Source organism: Microtus ochrogaster, unplaced genomic scaffold, assembly GCF_000317375.1.
Source record: "Microtus ochrogaster isolate Prairie Vole_2 unplaced genomic scaffold, MicOch1.0 UNK270, whole genome shotgun sequence".
In the NCBI taxonomy this organism is placed as follows: Eukaryota; Metazoa; Chordata; class Mammalia; order Rodentia; family Cricetidae; genus Microtus; species Microtus ochrogaster.
The window spans coordinates 1,971-14,314 of record NW_004949368.1 but is presented as its reverse complement, the minus strand read 5'-3'; the positions used below and the strand labels follow the sequence as shown (position 1 = coordinate 14,314).

The 12,344-nt window shown below is 34.8% G+C and overlaps 1 protein-coding gene across 1 annotated transcript in view; it reads left to right on the top strand.

The window, feature by feature from the left end:
• The window catches only part of LOC102001348 (gastrula zinc finger protein XlCGF26.1-like), a 41,677-nt gene extending 36,632 nt beyond the window's left edge, over nucleotides 1-5,045 (top strand). The window contains 1 exon segment of the mRNA XM_013355612.1: nucleotides 4,486-5,045. Within this exon segment, the coding sequence (XP_013211066.1) occupies nucleotides 4,486-5,045 (560 nt within the window).
• Nucleotides 5,046-12,344: the final 7,299 nt, after the last annotated feature.

Genomic DNA, 12,344 nt, shown 5'->3' with positions numbered 1-12,344 from the left:
TTGTTAACTCCGGTCACTTTTTTAGTATTAGAGTTTGTGTGTTTCCCTTCTTTGAGGTGTGCTGGTGAAGGGTCTCTAGATGTTTGAGTTATTGTGGTCATTGTTGGGCTCCTTGGTTTGTGATTTTCCGAGTTTCACATTCTTAAAATCAACATTATTCCCTTTCTCCAAGCATCTTTAAGATGATAGTAGCTTCTCAGCAAGACCTGCTTCTCCAGGTCCTTTCTTTCTGTCTCCCAAGGATTTTAATCTGGCTTGCGGTTGCTCAGGTCTGATGCATTCTATCCTAATTATTTGAGTTTATATGGACAACTGTCATGTTGTGTAGGGAAAGCACTATTTTCTTATAGTCATTCATGACTTCTTGCCTTGTTATGTATTATCACTCTGTCCTGAATGAGCTCTGAACTGTCCATGGTATAAGCGTGCTAAGAACATACATATCAAATTAAATATTATCTTGTTGTTTGGACCATGTACACCTGTGATTCACGTTTAGTTGTCAAATTCTGCCAGAATTTTGGAATGAAGGCTTAGAGATGCAAGTCTGTGGATAAATCAATAGGACATTAAAAGTAATTTTAATACCAAGTAGAATAATGGTAGTAGTTAGTACCTTCTATCTTTTAATAACGCTTCTTGAATTAACATGAATACTCCTCTAATTATTCTACAAAATAAAAACAGCAGAACACAGTGAAATTCTTTTCATGAGTACAGTTACATTGATACGTAAACCATGTATACACCCAAAATGTAAGTGAAATATATGCCAATTTCATTATGAAAATATATACAAAAGACCTCAATAAAATATTTGCATCCTATATGCAAGCACATATCAAAAAGATAATCTACCATAGGCTTTATGTCAAGACACGTAGGGATAGATGAAAAATTCAAAATCAATAAATGTAATCTACCACTTGTACAAACTTGAAGTCAAATTCCAGATGTTCATCTTATTAGATGCGAAAAGCCCTTGACAATATTAACAGCCCTTCCTGATAGAAGTCTTGGAGATATTAGGGGTACAAGAAATATACCTCTACTTAAAAGATGCAATTTACAGAAAGTGTATAGCCGACATCAAACTAAATGGAGAGAAATGAAAGCCTATCCACTAAAAAAGGGAACAATGCAAGGGTACTCAATCTCTCTATATATATTTAATACAGTACTTGAAATCTTAGCTTGAACAAGAACACAAATGAAGAAGATCTAGAAGTGATTAATAGCAAAGGAACAAACCAAAAGAATGTAATATGCAGATGCTATGATTTTATGTATAAAGACTCTAAGAACTTTATGAAGAAATATGTCCAACTAGAAACACTTTCACCAAGGATAGGAATGCAAAATTAACTAACAAAAATCAGTAGCCCTCCTACATACAAATGAGAAAAGACTTAAATAGAATTCAGGGAAATGATGCCTTTCACAATAATCTCAAAAAAATGGTTTTGGGTAATTTGAATTAAGACAGTAAAAGACCTTTAAAAAACTTTAAGACGCCTTTAATCCCAGCACTCGGGAGGCAGAGGCAGGCAGATCTCTGTGAGTTCAAGGCCAGCCTCGTCTACAGAGCTAGTTCCAGGACAGGAACCAAAAGCTACAGAGAAACCCTGTCTCGAAAAATCAAAAATACAAAACAAAACAAAACAAAACTTTAAGACATTGAAGAAATGAATTGAAAAAGATATTGGAAGATGGAAAAATACACGTGCTCAAGTATTGGCCAATTGATATAGTTATACACTGATTCAGTGAAAACCCTATCAAAATTCTAACACAATTCTCAGATCTCAAAAACACAGTTTTCAGCATCATATAGATACAAACAAAACCCTCACAATAGCTTAAACAATCATGATAAATAAAACTATAAAAATACCATTCAGAGTTTTAAATTACACTACATTTTTATAATAATTAGGTTCTGTTTAATAATGGTATGGCTACAACACAGATATATTGATCAAAAATCAAACTGTAGATACTAACTTATGTCCACTCATCTATTACATTCATTTTGTAAAAGAATCTAGAAAAATGCACTTGAAAAATAAGAGCATTTAATCCTAATCTTACCTAAGCTATTTCCAACAGACCATAAGTCCGCAAAGAAAAAATAGTTTTCTCCAGAGATTCTCAGTGGGGATAAAAATAACACTTACAGGAATTCCCCTTAACCAGCACTTGAAGAATATCACCAACACAACTCAAATGAATTTTTGTACATTCTTTTCCCACCATAATGTATAGTTTGGGAATTTATTTATTTTTATTTATAACCTTACAGTATATTTATGTACATTACACCTTCTAGAGTTTTCTTTTGCTTTGTTTTATGCAATTTTGTGGGGACAAATGTGTGTCTTTCTCTCTATAAATACTTACTGTGCTTTTTCTTTTTTTCCCATTCTTCGCTGATCCTATCTGATTTCTTTGATTCTGATTATATTATTTTTATTGTTATTCTTTAGATGTCTATTTGTTTTCGAAGAAGTGACTGAAATTGAGTAAATTAAGACATAAATAAAATGGGGATGATCTCAGGGCATTTGATGGATGTAAAGTTATAGAATATATTTTATAGAAGCATTTATTTTCTGTATAAGAAAGGGAGAAAATGTATCTATGATAAAAAAAATATCAGTCCTAGTGAATTTCCATGAGGTCTGATATTTTATGGATCTCTTCCTTGGGGTATACATGATTCTCTGTAGACCAGTTAGTAGTAACTCTTTTCAGTACACCATTTTTTCCTTCCTTATTAATAAATATTCTGTCGAATTTATTAATATTACTCAATTTTTTCATTTCAAGGGATTGTGGATATAAGTTAAATCCATTAAGATAATGCAATTTTATGAGTCTATTTTTTGCACTTGGGTTATAGTCTTTGTATTAGTTACTTATTATCTATTGCTGTGATAAAATTCCAAGATAAAGGCAATATATAGAAGAAAGATCCATGACGATACATCAGAGGAAGCAGTTGGCAAGGGGCTAGAGCAGCAGTGAGAGGTCCCATCTAGAATCACAACAGGAAGTAGATAGCTCACTGTTTAAAATCCTTAAAGCCAATGTCCAAGGGCATAGGTGTTTCAGTAATTTGATAACTCTTTATCCTACCCATAAATATCCACCAACATTAGACTATGTATTCAGATATCTGATTATATGGGGTCATTTCACTCAAACTACCATAATCTTATTTATTATTCTTAAATTATGATTGGAACCTCTAAGATAACATAAACTCAATCATGTCATTTTTATAATGTATTTAATATATGTTATAAAAGATATTTTATCCATTTACATTAAAAAGATTGTTTCATTAGAATAAATGATTTGAAGTTTATTTTATATAAAATGCCATCTTGCATATATGTCTACATATATATATAATTATGTCACTTATATATCTGAAAACATTTCACCTAATTATATTAATTCAGATAATTATACATTTGTCTTTCTTCCAGTTTTATATTATCTTCAAACACAAGACTTACTTTCACAGGAGAATAGACAAGATTGTATCCAGAAGTTGGTATCAAAAATAGTTGTAAGTAGTGACTTTAAAACCTTCCATTTAGGGATGATTTCAATATTTTTTTGAGAAAGAATAGAGAATGGATTAATCATGATTGAAATAATCTCTATTCATCAGCCATCCTGGGTGGTACTAGAAATAAAGGTCAATAATTTCTACCTTATCTTGAAAGAGTTCACATTAGATCGCTTAAAATTATAGAAGCAGTTTCTTCAGTTAAAAAAAAAAAACAAATGTTTTAAAACATGGTTTTTTTTCTACAAAAAATGTTAAAAAATTTGAAAACTGAATGACATGTAATCTATTAAACATTCACTAGAGTTTTCTCAAAAAAAATTACCTTTTGTTGCAAGCTATTGATGAGATAAACATGAGTGTTTCTCAATCAAATGAGACTGAAAATATATCATAGAATTTTCAGTCATGAGAAAAATTACATATTTAATGATGCTATTAAAGCCTTTCCTAGGAACTCTAAGAAGAATATTTTCCAGAATTCTCATAGTAAAGGAATAAATTTTAAATATGTCAAATCACAGTATGTCTTTACTCATTATATAAGTTCATAGAAGAAGTCTAACTTTTCTAAGAGACAATAGATACATGATTATTGTAAGGATGATTTTGACTGTAACAGGCCTTCTTTTTGTTTCAGCATGACCAGAAACAAGGGAAGTATTATATAAACAATCAAAATGAAGAGAGACAAAACAATTATATAGAATGTGGAAAGTGCTTCAACATATATGCATGCCCCACTATGCATAAGAAAATTAATTCCAAAGAGAAGGCATACAAATGTAAAGGTTGTGACAAGTCATGTACCCGTTATGCAAAATTTCAATCTCACCAGAGAATCCATACTGGTGAGATGCCTTATAGGTTTAAAGAATGTGGCAAGTCCTTTATCTGTGCATCAGCTCTTCACACTCATCACAGACTCCCTACTGGTGAGAAACCTTACAGATGTCAAAAATGTGGCAAGTCCTTTACCCAGGTCTCACATCTTCATAATCATCACAGACTCCATACTGGTGAGAAACCTTACAGTTGTCAAGAATGTGGCAAGTCCTTTACCCAGGTCTCAAATCTTAATATTCATCACAGACTCCATACTGGTGATAAACCTTACAGTTGTCAAGAATGTGGCAAGTCCTTTACCCAGGTCTCAAATCTTAATATTCATCACAGACTCCATACTGGTGATAATCCTTACAGTTGTCAAGAATGTGGCAAGTCATTTTCTCAGGTCTCATCACTTCATAGATATCACAGAATCCATACTGGGTAGAAACCTTACAGATGTCAAGAATGTGGCAAGTCCTTTACCTGGACCTCATCTCTTTACATTCATCACAGAACCCATACTGTTGACAAACCTTACAAATGTAAAGAATGTAGCAAGTCCTTTCACACAAATTCAAGTCTTAGAAAGCATCACAAAATGCATTTAATGGGTACATTTCATGAAATTTCTTAGTATATCTCACATTAATTCATTGTATAGCTCTTCATGCATTAGTCAACTTATTTCACAGACTCACATCCTTAAATCAATTTTCAAATCTTGGTCAATACTTAGCTCTACAGTTCTTATGAATTTAGAAACATTGTATCCAGATTTGAACTTTATTGACATCAAACATTTGTTGTAAACAGAATTTATGCATCATTGTTGTAAACATACTAGTGAACAATTAATTATTATGAATAGGTAAACATTTCTAGTAGGAGTAAATTGAGCAATAACATTTCTTGACTGTATGTTAAGATAATGTGTGACAAAAACAGCCAATCTCAAACTAGTTTAGATTTTGATGCACATTTAATCTTTTGGCATATGGTTGCTTATGCAATAAAATTATACTCCATATAAACATTATTTTTCTTTAATTTTTTGTGATTTATAAATAAATATTAGCTTGTTTTAAACTTAAAGTCTTTTAATTTATGTCTTTGCAACAAAACTCTTAAACATTTTGTGCAATTTATAATGCATTTTTTTCTTATAGTCTATTCTCTAATTGTAGAGTACCATAAGTGTAAACACTTTCATAGATGAGCTGGTGGGGCTGAGAAAGACACACTACATGGATTACTTTAAACATTGTATAGTTGTGGTTTAAATCAGTGTGAGGTAGATGGATGATACCAATGGGCATGCCAAAGTGGCCAAGGAAAAGCTATAAGGCGACAGCATCAAACAATGAACTTTAGTCATTTAGTAAAGCAGGGAGTGGGAGTGGTGGCCTTCCCCAAAGAGGAACACATAAACTGGTTGTCCTGTAACCAATAGACAGCCCTGAAAACATATAGAATAGTAACATTGCATGGATTGGTCTCATTGTACTTAGGAATATATGTGTATACAAATTTATGTATAAAAATAGCAATGCATGAATAAAGGACATAAACTTGAAAGAGAACAGAGATTGTGGTATATAGTAGAGTTGAAGGTAAGAAATTGTAAGTATAAAATTAATCTTATTATTCTGTATATTTTAATTATATAAAATAAGTAATGTGTTCATATACACCCCCTTGTTTCCCTGTTATATTCCCCCCATCTAAAATATTTGCCCTCACAGTCCTACAATGTGACTGAAAAGGCATGGGATAAAACCGGACTCTCTGAACATGGCGAACAATGAGGGCTGATGAGAAGCCAAGGTTTTGTTCCTACTTCATGTTCTGGCTTTGTGGGAGCCTAGCCAGTTTGGATGTTCACCTTCCTAGATATGGATGGAGGGGGGAGGACCTTGGACTTTCCACAGGGCAGGGAACCCTGACTGCTCTTCGGACTGGAGTGGGAGGGGGAAATGAGTGGGAGGAGGGGGAGAGGGGTGGGAGGAGGGAGAGGAAAATGGGAGGCTGGGAGGAGGCAGAAATTTTTTTTCAATAAAAAAAATTTTCATCTTCCTTCCATATTTTTTCTAGATTCTATTTATGAGAGAAGATGTGTGTAATTTGTATTTTGGAGAGTTGTCTATTTCTTTGACTTAATGATACATAGTTGCAACAATTTTCTTGAAAATTATGTAATTTTCTATGATTTTATTCACTGATGGATGATTATCTTGCATTATTTATGAATATGATCTTTTCTTTATCCATTCATATATTGGTGGTTATTTAAGCTCATTCCGTGAATCATCTGTTATATGAAGTGTAGCGATCACAATTAAACACAAACTCATGCACACATATATGTGCTTCAGTATAGTGAACTCACTTGTTAAGTATGCTCATCCAGGAGTGATTCAGCTGGTATGTGTATGGTAAATTTTCAGTCATATCTATCATTATAGCATCCACAGTACCTGGGATGTCTTATTTTACAATAACCATAGCATATTTCTCCCACTACCTTTGTAGTATTTAGAAAAATTTAGAGTTGGAAAAAATGTAGTCACTAAAAAGGCACTCAAACCTGGAATTATGGAACACTCCAAATATTATTTTACTTTGTGAGAAATGAGTCTGGGACCCAAGAAAATGACCACAAAAACTAGAGTACTTAAGCCAGGTTATAAGTTTTGTTGTAAATGTATTCTAATGCAAGTGGTTGCCATGACTTACCTTGAGTGATCAGAGCTTAATCTCATATTACTACATGCCTGGATACCTCAACATGGTTTACTTGGTAAGCAGAAAGTACTTGTGAGTAACTCGGGTAACTTTGCACACATATTTGTATTTCATGTGTATGTTGGCATTTGAGATACTGTCTCAGATATGCTGATTATGAAAATTGTTTTCAGCATGCAGACAATAAAACTCTGCTCTTTATCATCTACCATACACAAACTGCACCAAATGTGTCATGGATGTCAAAATGAGACCTGATACCCTACAAATTCCAAAGGACACAGTTGAGAAAATCCTCCAAACTTTTAAGCACAGGTAAGGGGATTCTGAATAGGACTCTTGTCCAATAGTCCATGAGACCAAAAATCAACAAATAGGAGCTTATGAAATTAAAACTTTTTATTTCAGCACAAGAAAATATTATTTAAATGGGGCATACAGAATATGAGAAAATCATATATTACCTAAGAGAAATAAGCAGAATATGAGAAAATCACTGGTGCAATAGTAACTTGAGAGTTGTGTATTTAACTTCCTACTGATCTGGTGAGGCTTGCAGTCTAGGTAGGAATTAGTACCTGGTTCTGTGTCCATGGTCAAAAAACCATGCCTGGATGAGCCATATACTTTTTTTTAAAAAATAATGTTACTGTTGTTACATTGCATGACAAGAGTAACTGCTTTGATGCACAAAACAATCCCACACCAGTTAGTATTTAAAGGGCATTTATTTTGGGGTTAAAACTCACAAAGCACCAACCGTCAGAAAAGGAGCCTAGTCACCAGAGCAGGAACCAAGCGCTGGAACCAAGAGAGCAGGCAGGGAGCACACCCGCCAGATTTATAGGTAAATATTGGCCTAAGGGGTACCCGCTCTCCAAAGAAGATGATTGGCTGGGGCTTCCCCTTCACTGCTTTGTAAATATTTCCATTTCTACAAATAGTTCTCTTCAGCTGTCAGCCTTGGTCAGAGGTTCTTCTTTATGGAGTGCACAGCAGCAAATGCACAGCCTCATAATTTCAAAATGTTGGAGTGCCCCTGAATGCTCATTCCTAAACGGGACCTGTAGACCAACTGTTCCCCCTAGACACAGGGAACATTATGGAAGTGGGTCCTGAATGTCCTGCCTGAGGGTGAGGAGGACTGCTGTGACATGCTGAGCGTCAGGTGACCATGTTCAGAACTAACTGACTGTGAACCTATCTGTCCTGAACCGGACAGCTGGAGGAGACAACCAGCTAGTGGAAGAAAAAGCCTCCTAAGCTTTTGTCTTAGTACAGAAAATAAAAAGAAAGCTCAAAGATGACCATTTCTATTACCTATCAGTTCCTGCTTTCTTTATCTGCCTCCCAGGAAAGACTGTGTCATTCCCTCAAATCAATGAGTTTATTGAGATTAATACAGGAATATAAATACAGAATTACTTACAGCAGTATGATTAACTCAAATGTGTGGTATCATAAAGGCTCCCATCAGAATGGGGGACTCAGGAAAACTAAAACCATGAAAATGTCTGCATGGTTTTTTGCAACTGACTGAGACAGAGGTTCTCATTTCTTCAGTTCTCCTTACTTACCAAGTATGTAAGCTTGGGAGCAGAAGATCATTATTTATCTTTTAGCTCCAGCCCTCCTAGCCATGGTTTAAATGCAGAGTCTTATGAACTTCCTTTCTCTTTCTGTAGAACTTTGAGAGACTTAAGGAAATTCTCCTCCTTAGGGAAGAGCATACCTGTTGTAAATCCCTTATCAAACAGTGAGTCTGGAAAGCATACATGCTAGCTATAAAGAATAATTGGTTTACATTTAGGACTGTACAGCTGCATACATATATTTATATGCATGTAACAGCAATAAATGAAAAGAGAGGTCATAAATGAGAAACAGAGCAAGGGAGAGTATAGGGGGTGTTTGCATGATGAAAGGGAAGAAGAAAAATTCAATTAGAATCTCAAAAATAACAAACTATTTATGTCAAAAATGGAGAATTGTTACATAATATTTCACCCTTTCCTTAAAATGTTAATTGGTTCCACAAGAGCACAGTCTACCATGGAGCTCTGCAAAGACACTAAAGCTGCACACCAGTCCTGAAGTGTCTGGTGAAGCAAACTTTATTGTTCACCTTCTCTGTAAGCACAGCTCCATCATGCTCAGTGACTCGGCACTGCTTTTCTCACACATAGTTTTTCAGGAAAACCTATCATTCATCATCTTCCAGTCCATGATATTTGTGAGACCTCTGTTTGAGATAACCAAACATTCTGGTGCTTCCTTTGAGCCAGTCCATCATAAATGATTCATGCACATTGCATTAGATTATGTACCTTTTTGTCAAGGAGGTTTAAGTAGGTGTGTGAACTTCATTCCCACTTCTATAGCAGTCAGATTAATCCCACCTGTTCTCATAGCCTACAATCTCATGTGTCAAGCTTTAGCGGAATGTTTCATTGATTTATTTGAAGGTCTTTGTACTTCAGCAGTGGAGAGACAGAATACTCCCTGACTAAGACAGTCTCTTTGCAGCCCATCATAAGGGTCAAAGGCAAGGTTTTGCATGGATTTTTCTTTTTCCCTGTATAAAAGGTTGATCCTAAGTGGTTTCTTCTATCACTCTTATTCCAAACAGGCAATTTCATTGTAATTATATACAAGTGTACTGAATTGTGTTCCAAGGATATGTAATGGATACTGTAGTTTCACATATAATCCTGATATATCCTGATTTATCTTCCATAAACCTTCTGATTTATGATAAGTCTGTTTTCTGGCTTTGTTCACATCTTTCCATTTCAATTTAGAAAACTACAGATTTTACCTCTGGACAAAGTTTACCTAGTAAGAAAAAGATTTTGTGAACTTTGTGGCAGAGAAGCAATAAAAACTGAATATACCAATTAATTGAATTCATTATTTTTATTACATTTTTCAGATAAATAAACAGACTAAGATAATGTGTTTGTAAAGTTGTTAGATGTTGCACTTTTCTTTTATGTACAACTTACTTTTTCATCCAAGATCCTTTCCACAATATTTTTAGTGTCACAGAGTCAGAGATTTAAGGAATGTTACATTTAAACAAGTGTTGTAGAAGATACAGATTACCAATATTTTGGGTGGGAAAATATGGAGAACAAAACCCAGACAAATGGATGGATGGATGGATGGATGGATGAAGATAAATAGGAGATAGATAGATAGATAGATAGATAGATAGATGATAGATAGATAGATAGATAGATAGATAGATAGATAGATAGATAGACAGAGTATATATAGTTTTCATATTTTATTGTTTCCACTGGAAGAAGGATGGAGTCCTTTTTCACATATAGATTAAAAAACTAGGTATGGGTGAAGAACTCAGAATTTGAAGAACTTCAATCTGGGCCATTTATCCCAGAAATAGCCCTCACATTTAGTTCCATTCCAATTGTTTCTCAGTGGTCCTGCTTTTAATATAGACTGATAAGTGAGGTTAAATGGAAGAAATATTGGCCATTCAGGCACCCCTGGCATTTTAGGCCCCTCAAAATCTCTCTAAGGAAATCTCCAGGTTTTGTGAAGAACTCAAGAAGAAAAGCAAGGAACCCTGGATACAGCAGATAATACAGAAAGGTTTGACAAAACATGATGAATTCCAGCATGGTGATACATGTTATTGTAATGTAGAAGCAAGAGATTCTGGTCTAGAAATATGTAACATTCTAGATATTCTGAAAGTAAAAGGTAGGCCAATGTTTTTTTTTCCCCCAGAACTGAGGACCAAACCCAAGGTCTTCTGTTTGCTATTCAAGCACTCTACAACTGACCTAAATCCCAAACCCCTAACTTTTATAGACATATTTTAGAGAAAAGTAAGAAGGAAACAGGATTTAAGATGTATAGTGGTTCCTACCAATATCTGATGCCAGCTTATAGACTTTCCTAGAATGTATTGAACTGATCTTGCTTGTGTTTGGGGGATATCATTGCATAGAGAGGGTTACTAGCACTGAACTCACCAATCCAAAGACATCCCATTTAATGCTTAGCTTACAATCCTATCAGGAAGGAGGAGATGCAGCAAGTTGATGAGATGAAATATAGAAGTACCCACAGTTGAAAGGTTCAGATGAGGTGGTTCACTCCAGATCGTTAATCAAGAAAAGTCAGAATAAGGAAAATTAAATTTTCCTGACAATATGTAAGGAAAGCCTCTATTTGTTAATGTTTAATGATTGCCATGATGCCATCATGGGAATAAAAGAAATAGTACAATAGGGATCCTTCTTTGAGAAATCAAGCACACACTGTATATGATATTCTTACAGGGTGGTAATATTTATTTTATAACAATTTCATAGGTTATGATCTGTGGTCACTCATGAGGAAGGATGAGCAAGATAGTGTAAATGACAACATATATCCCTTCAAGTATGTCCCCATGATCTGTTTCCTCCAATTAGATCATCAACAATTTTGTTTTTATTTTTATTACATTTATTTTTTTATTTTTTTACAATACTGTAGGTGAAATTTTATTTTAGGGTCACAAAAAATGACATGGAGACATTAGTTATAAAAGCTCTGTCAACAGCTTAGGCTTGTTTCTCACTAATTATTGTAACTTAAATTAAATCATTTCTATTGATTTACATTCTGCTTCATGGCTTTATATTCTTAATTAATTAATTTATTTATTAAAATCTCCACCTCTTCCTTTCCTCACATTTCCCTCCTTACCCACCCCCTCCCTCTCCAGACCTAAGAGAAGTCAGGGTGCCGAGCCCTGTGGGAAGTTTAAGGCCCTCCCCTTTCCATGCAGATCTACAAAAGGTGTGCATCCAAACAGACTAGGCTCCCAAAAAGCCAGTACATGCAGTAGAATCAAAACCCAGTGGCATTATCATTGGCTTTTCAGTCAGCCCTCATTGTCAGCCACAATCAGAGAGTCCTGTCTGATAACACGCTCATTCAGTCCCAGACCATCTGGATTTGGTGAGCTCCCATTAGATCAGGCACACCATCTCATTGGTTGACTAACCGCTTGCAGTCCTGACTTCCTTGCTCATGTTCTCCCTCCTTCTGTTCTTCATCTGGACCTGGGGAGATCAGTGCAGTGCTCCACTGTGCGTCTCTGTCTCTATCTCCATCCATCACCAGATGAAGTTTCTATGGTGATAATCAAGATATTCATCAGTGTGTATAT